Below are 17,843 nucleotides of genomic sequence, written 5' to 3' on the forward strand. Positions count from 1 at the left end.
TGGTGCACGCACAAGCGTGTGGTGCCCATACCTGTATATATAAAAACATATAGGCTATATATATAAAAATATCTATAGAGATACACACATTCTTGCCCTAAAGGTTTCCATAATTCCCGTGAATTTAATAAGTGCCTTGTGTACACATGTAGGACATGGCGCCTCTGATTAAATTAACTTGTAAATCAAGTGGAAATTGTGTATTTGCATGGTGGGAAGCGCACGGAAGGCGATCCCTCTCTCTCGGCCCCGTAATTAGATCAGAACAAAAGCTGCAAAAAAGAAAAATAGAGGGGAAGAGCTGATGTCCCTCTGCAACGAGAGGGTGCATGTTTTGGGTGCTCAAGCCTGCAGCAGAGGATGCTGCTGGTGAGTCATGGTCTTGGCTGAGCCATCGCCTCTCCTGTTGTCCCCGCTAACCCCTTGGGTCAAGAAATCCATGGTAAAGAAGCGAATATTGATCCCAGTGCTGTTGATCGCTGTTATTGTTTGCGGTTATTATTTTTGTTGGTGTTAATTAGAGGGGAAGGCTGGGGCATGTCAAGCTTGCCTGCAGATGAGGGAAGCTCGCCGGGGGGAGTGCCGGCAATGTCTCCCGAGGATGCTGGTGGCTACGGGGTGGGGATTTGGGTTCTATGGGAAAATGGAATTTTTTTTTTTTTTTTTCCTTTCCTCGCACTGGTGAACTCAGGCGAGCTCTGCCGGTGACGGTGCGCGGGGGCTTGCTGCTGTGCTATCAGAAACTGGGTGCAATGCCAGAAACAGTACCTGTGGGGTTTGTGCCATGGCATGGGGACCCCCATGCCCCATGGCAAAGTGTCACCAGTGGGCCCGGGAGCGCAGTGGGAGCATTGTTGCCCTAGGAAGCATCTCCCTGGGCAGCCACGAGCCTCATCTGGTGGCAGGCACCGGAGCTGGGTGATGTAGCAGAGGGGACACAGTGGCTTGGTTATGGGGGAGAGCTGCTGCAGCCGTCTGGAGGGGTTTCCTGGAGGATTTCTCCTTCCAGCTGCATTTCTTGCCTCATCCGAGCACGTCCCCTTTCCTTCCCCAGTGCCCGGCGGCATCGCCTCGGAGTCCCTCACCTTCACCCCGCTGGAGGACATGATATTTCTGAAGTGGGAGGAACCGGTGGAGCCCAACGGCCTCATCACGCAGTACGAGGTAGGTCCTGGCCAGCTGCGGCACCTGCAGGGCACCCACGGGGACACAGGGGGGTCCCGTCGCGGGGGGGGTGCAGTGGGGGGGATCTGGGGCAACTGCTGCTTTTGGTTGTGGGGATTAAGGGCGGCTGCAGCGTTACTTCTGCCCCCGAGCCCTTCGTTTGGAGCACGGATCCAGCCTGCGTTCATCCTCCTGCTAGCAGGGTCTGTCCCTGCTGGGGAGTCCTGCTTTTGGGGTCACCGGTATTACTCAGCAACAGCTTTTCTGATAAACCTCTGCTTTTGATTTACCCCAAAAAGCATCTGCCTTCCAGACTGCCCCCATGACCATCTGCTCCTCTGAATTCATCCCTTTAAACCCTTCGCTGCCTGGATCCGGGGTCTCTCCCCTCTCCTGTGGCTGCTGGTGATGCTCTGCCCTCTCCCTGCAGATCAGCTACCAGAGCATCGAGTCCTCTGACCCAGCGGTCAACGTGCCAGGCCCGCGGCGCACCGTCTCCAAACTACGCAACGAGACCTACCACGTCTTCTCCAACCTCCACCCCGGCACCACCTACCTCTTCTCGGTCCGGGCCCGCACCGGCAAGGGTTTTGGCCAGACAGCACTCACTGAGATCACCACCAACATCTCCGGTAGGTTCCCTTGGGCTCCACGCCTGGTGCTGAGGCTTCTCCTCTGCACAGGTATACGATGGCAATGCCGGAGTCTCTGGTGCGCTCCTGTGGATTTTGGTGACTGGATGCTGCTATCGAAGGATGCAGTTGGTGGTGGCAGCCGTGCTGTGAGCCCCCCAAACCCATCAGCTGGGCTGAGTGTGGGTCTCTGGCTGGGGAGTCCAGCCAGCCCGGCACACCGGTGCTGTCTAAGCTATCAGCGTACAAGCGAGGGTTTAACTGGGCTTCGTTAATAAGCCTTGCGGTAATTGGGGCTGTTTGCTTGTGTCCGTGGCATCACTATTAACTGCAGCAAATGGGCTGAGATGAGCCCTAATGGGGGCACCAAAACTGCAAAGCAGTGCGAGTTGGACCCCAGTGGCTGCCAGTGGTGGCTTTGGGACCACAGGGATGTTCTGGGAACGATGGGGATCCCCCACCTTTGTCTGGGGGTGCTGCTGGGCTGGCTTGGGCACGCTGCCTGGCTGGGATGCTCACGCTGTGCCGGCAGTTCAGAGCAGTGCTGTCCCCTGGGTGCATCTGGAGGCTGGAGTGTTTGGTCCCGCCGAGGTTGGATCCTGCTCCCATCTCCTCCCCTCTGCCAAACCGGCGTTGATAACCCCCCCTCGGCGCACACCCATGGGTCCTCTCCCAGCTATAACACTTGTTCAAGACCTTGAGGTGTTTTCTTTATTTGGAATAATTCACATTACACCATTCAGCAACGCCTTGCCATAGGCAAGGCTGCACTTGCCTCAGTTTCCCCCCCTGAGCAGGGGGCAGCCCCGGTGCATCCCTGGGGACCAGGACTCACCCCTGCCCGCTCTCTCCTGCTCCCTTTGCAGCTCCTACCTTCGACTACGGGGACATGCCATCGCCGCTGAGCGAGTCGGAGAGCACCATCACGGTGCTGCTGCGGCCGGCGCAGGGCAGAGGGGCTCCCATCAGGTAGGTTGGGGCTGCGTGAGGGCGAGACCCCCCACAAAGGGGTGACACGGCATGGATGGTGGGGACAAGCACCAAGGGAAGGGCAGGACTGTCCTTTTTACAAAGCTAACCTATGCCTTGCCCTTACCAGCACCTACCAGGTCATTGTAGAGGAAGACCGGCCCAAGAAGCTCAAGAGGGAGCTGGGTGGGCAGGAGTGCTTCCCGGTGCCACTCACCTTCGATGATGCTGTGTCCCGTGGTTCTGTACACTACTTCGGGGCTGAGCTGCCTGCCAGCAGCCTCACTGAAGCCAAACCCTTCACTGTGGGGGACAACCAGACCTACAGTGGCTACTGGAACCCACCGCTGGAGCCCAAGAAGGCATATCTCATCTACTTCCAAGCCATGAGCAACCTCAAAGGGGTGAGTAGCTGTGGGACCCCGCTCCAACTGGTGGGGTGTCTGGGGTCCTGGTTGGACCATGCAGGAGCCCAGCTGGGGTCTAGGTGGGGGTCAGAAAACATGGGACTTGTTTTAGATCCCCCTCACTTGGGCCCCGGCTCTGGGCTCACCCCCAGTGTCCTTCCCGCAGGGAGCTGGCGCTCTGGGCCACCCTTACAGCACATCGGGATCACGGACGGGTGTCCTCCTTCCTCCCAGCACCCCTGGGCTGTGCTTGTCCCCCTCCGGGTGCCGATGCCAGGGGTGGAGGAGCCCAACCTCCGCCACCTGCTGCAGTACCGGCCAGGACCCCAACCAGCACCGGTGCAGGGGAGACCGCCTTCCCGGGGCTAATCCTGGGGTGGAAAAGGACCATTTGGGCAGCAAGAGCTGTGTGCGTGTTACTGGGACCCACTGCCGACACAGTGGTTGCTGTAGAGAGCTCCTGGGAAGCTGCCGAGTTCCCGGGCTGCCCTCTCCCTGCCTGCTGCTGCCTGTTCTCTTGGGGAAGCCTTAACAGTCCCACTCTGGCAGCAACCCTTGCATCCCCCCGGGCTGATTTCCTTCAAGTCACCAGCGGGACCCCCGGGACCCCCTGGGGATGCTTCTTGGCTTCACCTCCTCCAACAACTCCCATCCAACCTGGGGGAGGATGAGCTGTGAAAGTGAAGCAGAAGGACTGCGGCAGCATCCTCATCCTGCACCGCTCCATCTTGCTGGAAAGGTGCTGGTTTTTGAATCCTTTCTTTCTCTCCTGGATCGTTCACACCTCACTGGGTTGTAATTAGAGCTGAGATGGACAGGGAGGATCTCAGCTCTGGCTTGCTTGGGCACTGCTGGATAATAACTGGTAGCTGACGCTGTTTTATAGCCTTCCTGCTGGGAGGCAATGGATTTGTCCTGGCTGCTGTCAGAAGTCACGAAAAAGCTGGATCCCAGCTTGGTTTTTTGTGGTTTTTGTGCCAGATGGAGCAAGAAGCAGGAGAAACAAGAGCTGGTGGCCTCGGGGAGAGCGGTGTCAGAACCGGCCCTGCCCTGGGCACGCTGCGTGGGCAGGTCTCGGTCCAAGGGCGGATGGAGCGATGTTGCCAGCACTGGTGTCCTGAGGGGCTGGAGGATGCTTGGGGAAGAAGGCAGTCCTGCCAAAATGGTGCTTTTTCTTTTGCAACAAATTGGATGCATGGGAAGATGGAATATTTTAGCTGAACCCATCCCTAAAGATGCGAATGCTAAAACTGTTGGAGACCTGAGCTGGAAGCCCTCATGGCAACCTTGGGAGCATGTGCAGAGCACCGGGGCTGGGGCTTGAAAACTTTTTTTGATGAAAAAAACCCCATGAAGCTCTGAATGATGACCTGGGAGTGTTTTAGCTGTTGCTGGTGATGCGCTGGTGATCTGCAGCTCGGCTGGGTCTGCTGGGTCCCTCTTTCGATGATCCTGAGCTTTGTTGTTGCCTCTGTGCCAGGAGCGATGGCCTCGGCTAAACTTGGGGATGCTGGTTTAGGGGATGCTGGGGACAGATCATTCAGCAGCAGCTCTTGGTGTGTGTGTCCCCAGGAGCTCCTTTGGCTCAGCAGCAGGTGCTGCAGCACAAATCACCTGCAAAATCCCTCGATTTGTGGGTTAAAGCACCAACAGGGACCAGCCTTGCGTCCTCCCAGCCTCGCTCAGAGTGGGAGCAGGGAGCGGAGCCGCCGGGATGCTCATCCGACACTGACCCCCCTTTTTTTCCTCCGTAGGAAACCCGGCTGAACTGTGTCCGGATCGCTCGCAAAGGTGAGCCCTCCCTTTCCCAGCCGGCGTGATCCCGCCGAGGCTGCGGACCCGAACCTGCGGCTGCTCCGGCGGTCGGGGCCGTGCCGGTGGGTGTCGTTACCAGCGCTGGCGGCGGTCGGGGTGCGCGCGATGGTTTATTACAGCCCCATCCCACGCTCTTGTTGCCCGCTTTTTGTTGGTGCCTGGGTTTTTCCCTTGGTTGAGTTTTTCCTCTTAATGCTGGTATCATGGTGGCGGTGGGAGGCTGGAGTCGGTGGTGCTGGATGCTGAATCCAGGGATGGACAAGCTTACGTTGGGCGTAACGAAAGGTGGCACAAAGGGACTGTCTCACCCCATGGGAACCGAGAGAGGGACTCGCCCACAGTCATAGTGTGGCACTGCAGAGCCCCGTAACGTCTCGGTGGAATAAAATGTGTTCAAGGAGCAATGTGCATCCCATGGGACAAATCCCAGTGTTCTCCTGTCTGATGTTGCCAACCTCTCTGGAGCTGAGCCTTGACCCTTCCTGCCTGTCCTTGTCCCCTGGCAGCTGCCTGCAAAGAGAGCAAGCGTCCCCTCGAGGTGTCGCAGCACTCGGAGGAGATGGGCCTGATCCTGGGGATCTGTGCTGGAGGGCTCATCGTTCTGATTATCCTCCTGGGAGCCATCATCATTGTCATTCGGAAAGGGTAAGGAGACCTGGTGTCGTGGCTGGTGCCTCCATCCATCCCCTCCTCCCAGCTCAGCCCTTCTCTACCACCCCAGCACTAACTGGGAGTTACTGGTGGTGATAGTGCTGGGCAGACTCCAAACCTTCCCTCAAGTTGTGCCTCCATGTGCTCATGCATCCCACCGGGCACAGTGCCCTCCTTGCTCTGTGACACCAGGCATGTCAGGAGGCACTGGGGACCAAGGAGCAAAGTCCTGGGGACATCCCTTTGCCCTCAGGGCTCTGGAGCTTTGTTCCACTGTCCCTCTCCCCCATGTTTTTCAGTCTTTTGTCTCTTTTTCTCTGCATTGATGGAAATGCTTCTGGCCAGGATCAGGCTCGGAGGAGCCCTGGGCAGGTGCTGAGCCCAGCTGTCCCCATCCTGCGAGCTCTCCCCCTGCTAACAGCAGCTGGGGGACTCAGGGGCATGCAGCCCTGCACCCCTCCAGCCCAAAATTAGAAAACTCAACTTAATCTGCACTGAGATATTGTCTCTGGGCTTCCCCGCTGCCTTGGCCAGTCCGGGGCTGGATCCATCCAAGTGAGCGTTGCTGTCTGGGGTCTGGCTGTGCTGGTACCCTGCCATTGGGGTGGATTAGGGATGGGGCTGTGTCCGGTTCCCTTGCATTGAGCTGGTGTTCCCAGAGGTGGGGAGGAGGGGAAGGCATTTTCGCTATCGCCCCTCTGCCGAGCCCCCCTGAGATGGCAGGTTAGCACCCAGCACCCAGGGGGAGCAGAGCCCCAGGGGTGCTCAGTTCTGGGGTGATGGCTGGAAAAAAACCTCTATCCATGGCTTTTGCCTGGAAAGCAGTGTGGTGTGTCATGCTGAAATACCCAGGCAGACTCTGGCTCTTGTCCTGGGCTCTGGTTTCTCGAGACCATTGGGAGGGCAGCATCCCCCCTTCCTCTGGAGCCGGGCAGGGGGCTGCCCATGGCTGCCCATCCTGGGATGCCGGTGCTCAGACCATCCTGCATCCTCCTGGGCTTGTTTTAATGGGGAACCACTGAGCTTCTGATGAAATGTGAGCGATTCTTGGCTGAGAGACTTCAGCTGGCTCTGAGTCATTAAAATTTGGGTGCACGCGGGAGGGGAGGTTTTCCCAGGGCTGGTGGTCCCTGGGGACCCCCAAACTGCTCTCCCACCCACACTGGGGTCCCTGCTTTCTGGTGAGCCGAGCGCAGCCGGCGTGGATGTGGCCATGGCCATCACGGTGGGGTGGGAGGGAGGAGCGCGAGGGCTTTTCGGGACACTCATCCCCGGGAGCACTGGGGCTGTGGCCGCTGCTTTTCGCTTGGGTGCAGCTCCCTGGAAAGCGGCTTCTTACTGTATGGGGCTCGAGGCGGGCGCTGAGCCGGGGGGGCCTCTCAAAGCAGGAGAGAAAGGGCAGCAATTAAACGTCTTCCCCGTGCAGGGCTCGGGATGATGGGAGGAAAGTACGTTAACAGCCAGGGGGGAGAGAAAAATAGCAGGGCACAACCTCAGCCCATGTAAATCTGCAAAGCTCTTTATGGCTTCGTTTGCCCTGAAAAGATTCTTGCTGATTTACACCAGCTGGAAAAGCAAGGCTGTAGTATTCCTGTACACTGTGAGGGGTGCAGGACTGGCTCGTGGCTCCCCGCCTGCTGTTGCTCTGGGCTGATGCACGTGCATATGGCATCGGATCTGTCCCTGATGGAACAAATGCCAGCAGTGTCGATGTGTTTTCGGGAGTGATGCTGTGGGTAGGAAGCCACGAGTGCGACTGCTGTATTGCCAATGCTGCGGGGCAGGAGGAGGAGGAGCAGCTTTGCTTCAGCATCCCAGGGTGAACCTGTTGAAGGACAAACCAGGGCCACAAATCAGACCCGGTGCTGACTGCCCTGAATTTGGGGCTGTTGGGAAGCTGGGACGAACTCATAAATCTCCTCCGGAGTGTTTTGCTGTTGGAAAAACACTGATGTGGTGGAATGGGAATGTACACCCGGAATATACTCGCCCCTAATAAACAGTGAGCTGGAAGCGCAACGTCCCAAGCCCATCTCTCCTGCAGGGGTTGCCTGGCCCCTAACTGGCTCCCCGGGGGATGCCCTGCATTTTGGACACATTTGCTGTTCAGTCTTAAAAATAGTGGAATAACCCCTTGGACAAGGGTACTGTGGACACCGCGCCGCCAGTGCGGGGATCATAGTCACCCTGCGAGCCGGTGCTTGGGCTCTGCTGCTGGGATGCTGGCTCCTGTCTGGAGTAAATAACCTACAGATGCAGAAGGGGAGCCAGGTTTCTTTACGGTGCATTTAATTTTCTGGCAGCTGAGTTGCCCTGTAACCCCCCTTCCCTATGCTGGAGAAAAGCTGCTTATGCAATTTCTGCCGTTCTCTTTGTTTGCACGCTTGCCAGGAGGAACTACTATTCTTATTCCTATTACCCGTAAGTAATTGTCATTCTCTCTCTCCTTTGCCCTTCGTTCCGGCTGCCCCCCTTGCCCTGCTGCTCCAAGAAGTCCTTTTCTCTGCTGAGTACATTTTAAGGGCCTCTTTGACTCGGGGAAAATAATGCTGCTGAGCTCGTTAGAGACTGAAAGCAGCATAAAGGGGAAGGGTCAGCGACTCCAGGTTGAATTCTGAATTTTGGCAGCATCTTGCAGTGTCCCGGCCCCACCAAGATGCCGACATGGGCTCAGATCTCCTGTGCATCCTTCCCTGGTTTAATCCCTGCTCTGGCTTCTTGGGAGCCTTGACACTGCTGCTCAAAACCACTCAATCAGGTTTTTTTGTCTAAATGTCTCAAATCTGGGGTGTGAGGTTCTGTTCCAGTGAGAGCTCCTGGACTTTCCCAGCATCTTTGTTAGGTGCCTAATGGGGACCTTGCATGGGGGTAGAAAAAGCTTCCCCAGTGGGTGCTGAGCACACGTGCAGTCAGGGGGTCCAGCCCATCCCTTGGGATGGATTTGGCCCCTTGGGGTGGTTTTAGAATCATAGAATGTTTTGGGTTGGAAGGGACCTTTAAAGGTCATCTAGTCCAACCCCACTGCGATGAGCAGGGACATCTCCAACTAGATCAGTTGCTCAGAGCCCCGTCCAGTCTGACCTTGAACATTTCCAGGGATGGGGAATCTAGCACCTCTCTGGGCAACCTGTTCCAGTGTCTCACCACCCTTGTCGTAAAAAATTTCTTCCCTATATCTAGTCTAAATCTCCCCTCCTCTAGTTTTAAACCATTACCCCTTGCCCTATAGCTACAGGGCCTATGAAAGAGTATCTCCATCTGTTGTATAAATCCCCTTTAAGTACTGAAAAGCAGCAATAAGGTCTCCCTGGAGCCTTCTCTTCTCCAGACTGAACAAGCCCAACTCTCTCAGCCTTTTCTCACAGGAGAAGTGCTCCAGCCCTCTGATCATTTTTGTGGTCTCCTCTGGACCCACTCCAACAGGTCCTTGTCCTCCTTCTACTTCTTGCAGCACAGTGATGCACTTGGTGTGTTGGATGGTCCATGTCGCAGTGGAGTGGTGTGGGGTGATGGGTGGGTAACGCCTGGAGAAACAGGGCTGGGGGAGAGCTGGGGCTCTCCTGTGCAATGCCAGCTGGCTGGGGAAAGCCTTCACTTGCGCAAGGAGTGCTCCCGGCTGTTCCAGCCATTGGGCATTTAGAGGAGGGGAGAGGAGGGGACATTGAGGATGAGCAGCTGGAGTTGCTGCAGCCAGCGAGGGATGATCCTTGTGGGGCTGTGACTGGCTTGGAGCACGAGGAGAGCAAAGTGTGCTGACCGCTGGTGGAAATATCTGTCCTGCTCCCTGAAATAATCCGAGCCCGGTAGCTTTGGGGGAATCTTACGGCACCGTTGGGTCAGCCCTGCTTGTGTGCACTTCTTCCCCCTCCTCCCCTTTGCCTCCCCCTGCAGAAAACCTGTCAACATGACCAAAGCGACCATTAACTACCGTCATGAGAAGACTCACATGATGAGTGCCATCGACAGGAGCTTCACCGACCAGAGCACGCTGCAGGAGGACGAGCGCCTGGGGCTCTCCTTCATGGACACCCACAACTACGGCAACCGAGGTAAGGATGGGGAACCGCAGCATCCTCCCCACTCCAGTCCAGCTGCAGCAAGGGTCCCCGATAATCCCTAAATATCCTGGAAACAGCTGAAATATTTATCTAAGGCTCAGCAGCGGGTATTGCATCTATTTTAGCCCAATGTGCGTAGCACGTTGCAGGCTTTTCCTTGTCCTGTGTAAACCTCCAAGGGCATCGATCTAATTGGTGTCTGTAGTAGCTTTTATTATCATCCAGGCTTTGCTGAAGGAAAAACACTTGTGGGTGGCTTGAGCTGGGTCTCTGCATCAAAACCTCTCGAAGCAGAGATCTGAGCTTGTGGCTGGGAGGGTTGAGGCCATTTGTGGGCTCACACACTGGCTGCAGCCCCCCGAAGCTGTGTGAACCCCAACTCTTCCCTTACGCTGACGTTGAAAGCTTTTCACCAGCCTTCACCCAGCACACCCGGCATGGCTCTGCTCCGCGGTGTTCTGCATTGCCCTGGGCTTCGAAGGGTTAAAGAGCCACTGCGTTCACATCAGAGGGAGACTGATAATTTAACACCCACTGGAGTATGCATCTCCGTGCTGATTTAGTTGTAAAATAACTCGTTAGATGCCCCAGTTTCAACCATATGCTAATAACATCTGTTACAGTAACTTCAAGATGCTGCTTACACACGGCTCTTCTCCACCGGCTGCGGGATTAATACGCTTCCTGGCATTGTCTCACGGATAATAGAACCCCAGAGGGCAAACTTTCCCTCCTCTTAATACATCTAGCTAGGTGTATTATTTTTCGGTTACTGTCCTCGCAAAGCTCAAAGGCTGGTGGGTCTCTGCGTGGGCTAAGCTGGGGCTGCTGGTCCTTGGTTTCTTTAGAGAAGGGGGCTGTGGGGCTGGATCCTGCTCCCACCTGCTTGCTTGCTCTGCTGCTGGCTGCTCCTCATTCCTCTGCTTGGTGGAGGGTGGAGGAGGAGATGTGAGGAGCTCGGGCTGTCTGGCACAGCTGGGGACAGCTGTGGCCACCCCCTGCCTACAAGCATCGTTAATTAACGAAGGTAGATGAACAGGCTGCTCCATGACTGGCTGGGGGCTGTTCCCCACCATACCTCAGTTTCCTTTGCATTTAAAAAAAAGTCATTAATCCTTCTCACAGGAAGCCGAGCAGGTCCTCAGGTCCTCAGCGTGTGGCTGTGCGGAGCTGTTGGCACCTCGCAAACGCCTGCAATTAATTTCTCATTAAACCCAGTGGCCGGCACGCCTGTCAGCTGTGCCATAGGGTGTAATGTGGCCCTCCTGTGTTGTCCCATTGGTTCAACCACATGTTGGCAGCCTGAAAGGGAGATTGTTCTGGTTGCAAAAAGGTTGGAGCATCGTCTCCTTGGGGGCTGCAATGCCCGATGGAGACCCTCTCTCTGCATGTGCTGCACCCGTGTTGCACACATATTGCACCCACGCTGCACCCGTGGCAGCCGGGAAGTGCAGGCAGGGGGGGTGAGGGGCTGCTCCTTGCATTCGAGCAGACCACAAAAACAAGCCTGGGAGCTTTGTGAGCGAGATGGCAAGGGTGGTTTTTAGAAGTGTTGTTAGGGGAAACCGCGTCCAGGATGCACTGTCTTGCAAAGCTGCTTCCCAGCAGTGTGTAGACGGCGTTCCAGGGTGCTGCAGGATCCGTGCCTGCTGCTGCAGGATCCGTGCCTGCCACATCTCTTGGCAGTAGCAGAGAGCATTGGGTTTTGTGCAAACCCAGATTTCAGGATCCGGTGTGGGACCTTGCCCTGACAAATGCAGGCAAGGTCTTAGTCTGGCTCTGCTGGTAATTACACAGCAAAGGCATAAACCAGGTAAATACTGCATAAACTCCCCCATTAAACAGCAGCAAGCTCCATTTGTGTCATTGCTAGGAATAAGGCGCCGGTATCTAGCAGCGAGGGAAATTAACTGTTAAGCTGGGCTGGAGACTTTGGCAATGTGATTTTTTTGAGTCAGGACTTTGTGTGAATATTTGGGCACGTAGCTCTTACTTGTCTGCATGGGAGTTAATTGCTCCAATCGATGGGAAATAAGCTCATTAACCCCCTTGAGATCTTGCGCACTGATTTCCAAGAGATCTGCTGTGGTCCTAAAAGGCTGCAGTGGGCATTTTCAGCTTTGCGGTGTAGGAAGAGCTGCAGAGAGCGCAGGGTGGGTCTGGACTGCTTGTGGTCCCCAGAGAGAGACCGGCTGCAGCAACAGCATCTCCCGCGGATGTTTCCAGGTGCCCTCTCATCCCTCCGTGGGTGCGAGGAGGTGATGGGGATGCGGTCCAAGGCTTTGCTCCCCTGACAGCCCTGGTTCTCCCTCCCCTTCTGCAGGCGACCAGCGCAGCAGCGTGGTCAATGAGTCCAGCAGCCTGCTGGGGGGCTCCCCCCGCCGCCAGTGCGGCCGCAAAGGGTCCCCGTATCACACCGGGCAGCTCCATCCTGCCGTGCGGGTGGCGGATCTCCTCCAGCATATCAACCAGATGAAGACGGCAGAAGGCTACGGCTTCAAGCAGGAGTACGAGGTGAGAGTGGCTTGTGCTGGCGTCGCAGGGAGGACAGGAGGTAGGATGGACGAGGTGGCATGGGTAGGACCCGTGTGCAAGGAGAAGATGCTCCAGACCTGAACCTGCAGTGCTCTGGACAGCAGGAGGGGCGTCCCTGGGTCTGGATCAAACCTCTGGTCCCGACAGCTCAGGATTTAATCGTCATCTTGAACAGCTCCCTGAGATGAGCCAGACCAGCTCTGCCCGCCAGCCTGCACCTCCCTTGTCCGCAGTGCGTCCTCCCACCTTTCCCGCAGGGGCTGGGAATGCTTCTCCCTTTCTCAGGTCCTCCTGGGCACGATGCTGTCGTGTTCTGCTCTCCAACGTGCTTGTCCTGTGATAAGCATGGACAAGCAAATCCTCTGCAATCTGGCAGTTCCCAAGACCGTGGAACCCAAGGGAGAGGATGCTGGAAAGGGTGATCCCAAGGGGAGGGAAGTCCCCCCCCAAGGGTCGTTGGCCGCATCATGCCCATCCCACCTCGTTGGGCTGGAGTGTTTGTAACGGAGCGCACTATTCCGCACGCCTCTGCTGCAGTGCACCCAGTGGGGTTAATTTCCCAACGACTTGGTGTCCCACAGGTCTGGTGATTGAAATTTCCCAGTGAAATTACTGTTTAATGCTTAGTTGTTTCAAGTGCGGGAGTGGTCCCCCCCCTCCCTTTCATGTATTGGACAAACCAGGGCTTGCTATAATCATTAGTGCTCCTTGAAAAGCTGCTGTATGTTCTTGGAACTAGTCATTTGAAAGCACTCAGATATTATGGGAGGGGAGAAAACATGTAATTTCCTTCCACTTTCCTCCTCTTACGCCAATCTATGAATGTTACTGTTATTACACACAAACCTATTCTGTGCTGGGGAGAGAAAGGGACTAGGGAGTTTTAGAAAAAAAACCCCACAACCAACCCTGGAAAAAAACCAGGCAGTCTATAATTTGCTGGAAAATGGGGCATTTTGTGGATGAAACAGAAGTGTGTAGCTGGCAGAGCGTGCTATGGAGATGGAGCTGGGGCTGCAAGACCCAGGTGTTGGGGTGGAGGGACCAACCTGCCTGCCCTGCTCCCTAGTGAGGTTGTGGGGCTGGGGGGGACCCCACAGACCTGCCCTCGGGTCGTGATGGCCATCCTTCCCTTACAGAGTTTCTTTGAAGGCTGGGATGCTTCGAAGAAGAAAGACAAGACCAAAGGGAGACAGGATCACGTGTCAACATGTAAGTGCCTTTAGCAAAGGCTTAGACACCCAGAACAGCTTGAAAAACCTTCTAAAGGGCTTTGGGGGCTTTTTTTGGTAGGTGTGCGGTCCATGGCAAGGAATAAACTGATGGGGTTTGGTTGGTCAAGGGCAGAAGAAAGGCCCTTGCTCAGTGTGGGGGTCCCATCCTGAGAGCTCCTGTTGGACATCAGACACCAGAACTGGTGCTGGAGAGTGCTGGAGGAGCTGGATAACTCTTGAGGATGGGGCATCTTGGGGTGATAACATCACCATGATATTCAGGGTGGTGCTGGAAGGCCCCGGATAACCTGGAGTGTGTTTTCTTGAATGGACCTATGAGAAAATGCAGCCCTTCCCTAGGGAGCTTCTCATGTGGACATGCAGGATGAGACAAAGGGGTTAAATAATGAGTTTTTAGGACAGAAGATTGGGGAAGGGCTTGACCCCACCAGAGACAGGATGCTCCTCACCAGCTCCCTCCAGTCAGCGTGGCATGGCCACCTTGCTCCCTGCTGCATCTCCTCTGACGTTCCTGCAGGGATGGAGACACCAAGCCTGGTGCTTCAGGAGCTCTGGTGCTCTCCGCCTTCCACGTCCTTTGTGCGCAGCTTCATCCCTTCTACTCCAGCATTATCTGGGGCCCCAGGTGGACACCAAAGGTTGGACAGAGCTTTCCACTCACCTCTCTGGGCTCTGGCCATCCTGGTGCCCTTCCAGGGTGGGCAGCAGGGTGCTGGAGGGTAGGTGCCCTCTGTCTTTGGCAGGACTGGGTACAGTTCAGGGGGATGCCATGCTGAAAGCTGCTCGCCTGCATCCCTGCTGGTCTAAACCACCATCTTTGGAAAGACCTCCACCAGCTTATATTTATTGCTCCTGAATATGTCCCACCTGCCTGCATTTTGCAGATTCCCAGTGCAAAATGATTGCAAAGGGTGCCTGGGAGCCCTGGGACCTGTTGGGTGATGCACCATCCCCGTGCTTACCCACCCCAGGCCCTGATAGTCCCTTCTCCACTTGCTCTCCAGATGACCGTCACCGAGTGAAGCTGCACCCGCTGCTGGGTGATCCCAACTCAGATTACATCAACGCCAACTACATCGATGTAAGTGGGGACGGCGCCTGTCTCCGTGGGGGGTCTGGGCTGGAACAGGAGCATCCTGTGGACTGTCAGGGTCTGTCCAGCAGCGCTTGGAGGAGCTTAGACAGCCCAGGATGGGCTGATCCGTGCATCCCTGAGACACGCCATGAAGAGCCTGCCTGATTTATTTATGCTCATCAGCAATTTCTGCTTGCTGTGTCTCTCCCTTCTCTGCTCCGCTCTGTCCTTCTTTTCTCATTCCCTCTCTCCTCCCCTTTTCCATCCTTTCTTCTCCCCTTGCCTGCTCTCGTGGCCATGGATCTCCCTCCTCCCTGAGTAGAGCATGCAGAGGTTGAGGGGGCCAAGGGACCAGCTGGAGGCTCACACTGGGATACCCCCTGATACTGGCAGTGCATGTGGGTCTGGGCAGAGCTCAGCCCTGGTGTCCTTGGAGAGTGATGTCCCCCAGGAGTGATGGTTCCCCTGATCACCTCCAGCGATGCCGAGAGCAGGGGAGGTGCAGGAAGGCTCTGTTGGGTACAGGGCTCGAGCATCTCCTGGAAGCAGCAGCAAATCCCACTCTTCCCTCCTGCCCAGAGGACATCGCCTGTCAACGGTGGCCTGATGACACCGTGATGGGTTCCCTGTGCCTGAGCAGCATCCACATGCCTGTCCCCTGTCCCCATGTGTCTTTTCTCCCCTGTGGCTCTCCATGACCCTCTCTGGGGCTGGTGCTCTAACCTGTCTCTTGAGCTGTGCCTCACTAATGTCTCTGTCTCTGATCTTTTTCTCTCAAACCTGTGTCCCAACGGGATCATTAAGATTCGGATTAACCGAGAAGTAAGTAGATGGTTCCTCTCTCCTCCCTTCTCTCTGCTCCCATCTTGTCCCAGGCATCGTACTGGGCAGCGTGGCATTAAATAGTGTTTGGGAGAGGCAGGCTGGGAAAATGTGTGGATAAACTTGGATACGGTCCAGGGAAGGGGAAAGTGAGGTCTCCGTGGCACGTCCTCCCCAGGGTGATGGGGACCAGGGCCCGTGTGCTTGGAGGAGGGGTTTAATTCAACCCACAAAAATCCCCCGTGAAAGGACCTATGGTGGATGGAGAAGCTGCCATCACCTCCATGCATGTGACGTGGTTGAACTCTGCTGGACCCATGGCTAAGGGGTGGGACACTGGGTCCCTGGTCCCTTTGGCAGTGGCCTCGCTGGGACATGCTCTTTGGGCTGGCACGTCCCTGTTAAGAGTTGGGAATGGCCCTAGTAAGGTGCTGGGATGAAGGAAGGGAGCAGGGCCATCACCCACATCATGTGGCTGCTGTGGGATGGGATATCATTAAAAGCACTCTCGCAGCAGGGTTTCCATGCTCGACAGCGATGCTGGTGGTGGCAGCTGGAGCTGGGGTCGAGCTGTTGGACCCCAGGATGCCTGTGGGGTGCTGCTGGGGATTTTGATGCAGAACAGGCATAAGCGTTGGGGGTTACATGAGCTTTCTGTGGGATGTGGGACATGCACCCCCCCAGGACAGGGTGCACTGGGTGCAGGGTGGCTCCTGAACCTCCTCCTGCAGCAGTGGGTAGCACCACACCGGTGACCAGGACCTGGCCCAGTGGACCTGGACAGTTGCCACCACTTGGGTGACTGGGAAATGTTTTACGGGGCTGTGCCCCAATGTGTCCCCCTCACTTGGGACTGACATCTCTGCTTCCTTTGCAGGGCTACCACAGGTCCAACCACTTCATAGCCACACAAGGTGAGTCGCCTCCTTTCCCTGCCCTCTCGGCCAGTGGCTCAGCAGCTTCAGATTTAGTAGCCAGGTTTCATCCCCGGTGGGATTTATCCTTGCGTGGGCAAGAAGGGGAGGGAATTGGGCCAATCTGGGGACAAACGAGGTGGTAGCAATGTGGATCAGCTCCCACCCCTCCTGCTGCCCCATGGCACCGCACGTCCCTGGGGGAAAAGGGTGCTTAAAATGCTGTGGGGGTGTTAATGCCACAGAGGTAGGAAGGGAAACGCAGTGGCATCGCGGTGCTGCCGTGGCTCGGTTCCACTGGTGCTGTCCGTCCATCCTCAGTGGCCTTTCCTCCATCCCGCAGGGCCCAAGCAGGAGATGGTGTATGACTTCTGGCGCATGGTGTGGCAGGAGCACTGTTCCAGCATCGTGATGATAACCAAACTGGTGGAGGTGGGCCGGGTAAGGACCCCATCCCGTCCCTCTTCCTCTGTGCTCTGGCTCTGCCAGAAGCCTCCTCCGCAGAGCCAAAACCCCATCCCATCCTCTCCTTCCAGGTGAAATGCTCCAAATACTGGCCAGATGACTCCGAGATGTATGGGGACATCAAGATCACCCTGGTGAAGTCGGAGACGTTGGCAGAGTATGCTGTCCGCACCTTCGCTCTCGAGAGGGTATGGTCCTGCTCTTGCCAGCTGCGACCTCCCCGACCCTGCCCTCACAGGGAGAGAACCGACCACCTTGGGCATCTCTAACCATCACTAGATTGGCATTTATCAATAGCCTATTTATTTACCCCAACATGGGGCTTTCACCTCCAGTTGAGGTGCAACTTCTGAATCCTGGGGATGCTGGTAGCTTCTTCCTTTGCCTTTTCCCCAGCTCTGTGCCCTCTGCTGGGGCGAGCGGCTCAGCCCTGCTTTGGTTTCGGCAGTGAGCGAGTATTTAATTTCCGTGCAAGCACCGTGTAATTGCGACAGAGGTGAAGGATGCTTTTTCTCCTCTGGGCTGAAGCGCAGGTTATGTGGCCATTACTCTCCAGCATGGTACCTGGGGATGGAGCCGGTGCGATTTACCCCTTAATCTACAGGAATGTGAAATTACTGTTTAGTTATAGGGCAGGTAGCAAAGATGCTCATGACCCATGGCTGCTGCTGCCACGTTCTCTTCCTCCTCGGCTGGTTTTTCACCCTCTTGCAGCTGTGGAGGAGGGAGCTGTGGGGCTGTCGAAGCGGCCAACTGCTGTGTGGTCCATCTGGCTGGATGCTGAGCTGGCAAAAATCATGGATCCCAATAAAATTAGGTATTTGGGTGGCTTTGCCCTCCCCATGCAGCCTCGCTCCATCTTGCTCTTCCCTTGCAGCGGGGCTACTCAGCCCGTCACGAGGTGAAGCAGTTCCATTTCACGTCGTGGCCCGAGCACGGCGTCCCCTACCACGCCACAGGGCTGCTGGCCTTCATCCGCAGGGTGAAGGCATCCACACCGCCCGATGCTGGCCCCATCGTCATCCACTGCAGGTACATGTGTGGCTGTGGGGCAGAGCCGGCTGTGGGGGGAGCATCCCCCTCCGGGATGGGGTTTGGGGG

At 56.2% G+C, this 17,843-nt stretch overlaps 1 protein-coding gene across 4 annotated transcripts in view; it reads left to right on the forward strand.

The window, feature by feature from the left end:
* Positions 1–17,843, forward strand: part of PTPRU (protein tyrosine phosphatase receptor type U) — a 77,509-nt gene that overhangs the window by 34,174 nt on the left and 25,492 nt on the right. Inside the window, exons 9-24 of one of the 4 annotated variants that reach the window (XM_069803363.1) lie at positions 1,055–1,164; positions 1,595–1,796; positions 2,663–2,765; positions 2,896–3,169; positions 4,927–4,963; positions 5,494–5,632; positions 8,030–8,059; positions 9,530–9,687; positions 12,020–12,210; positions 13,371–13,443; positions 14,471–14,547; positions 15,346–15,363; positions 16,241–16,277; positions 16,621–16,718; positions 16,814–16,930; positions 17,620–17,774. In XM_069803363.1, the coding sequence (XP_069659464.1) occupies positions 1,055–1,164; positions 1,595–1,796; positions 2,663–2,765; positions 2,896–3,169; positions 4,927–4,963; positions 5,494–5,632; positions 8,030–8,059; positions 9,530–9,687; positions 12,020–12,210; positions 13,371–13,443; positions 14,471–14,547; positions 15,346–15,363; positions 16,241–16,277; positions 16,621–16,718; positions 16,814–16,930; positions 17,620–17,774 (1,819 nt within the window). The remainder of the gene's footprint in view (positions 1–1,054; positions 1,165–1,594; positions 1,797–2,662; positions 2,766–2,895; positions 3,170–4,926; positions 4,964–5,493; positions 5,633–8,029; positions 8,060–9,529; positions 9,688–12,019; positions 12,211–13,370; positions 13,444–14,470; positions 14,548–15,345; positions 15,364–16,240; positions 16,278–16,620; positions 16,719–16,813; positions 16,931–17,619; positions 17,775–17,843) is intronic. The other 3 variants (XM_069803364.1, XM_069803365.1, XM_069803366.1) reach the window with 3 other exon arrangements.

This window comes from Haliaeetus albicilla, chromosome 16, assembly GCF_947461875.1.
Source record: "Haliaeetus albicilla chromosome 16, bHalAlb1.1, whole genome shotgun sequence".
NCBI classification, from domain to species: domain Eukaryota; kingdom Metazoa; phylum Chordata; class Aves; order Accipitriformes; family Accipitridae; genus Haliaeetus; species Haliaeetus albicilla.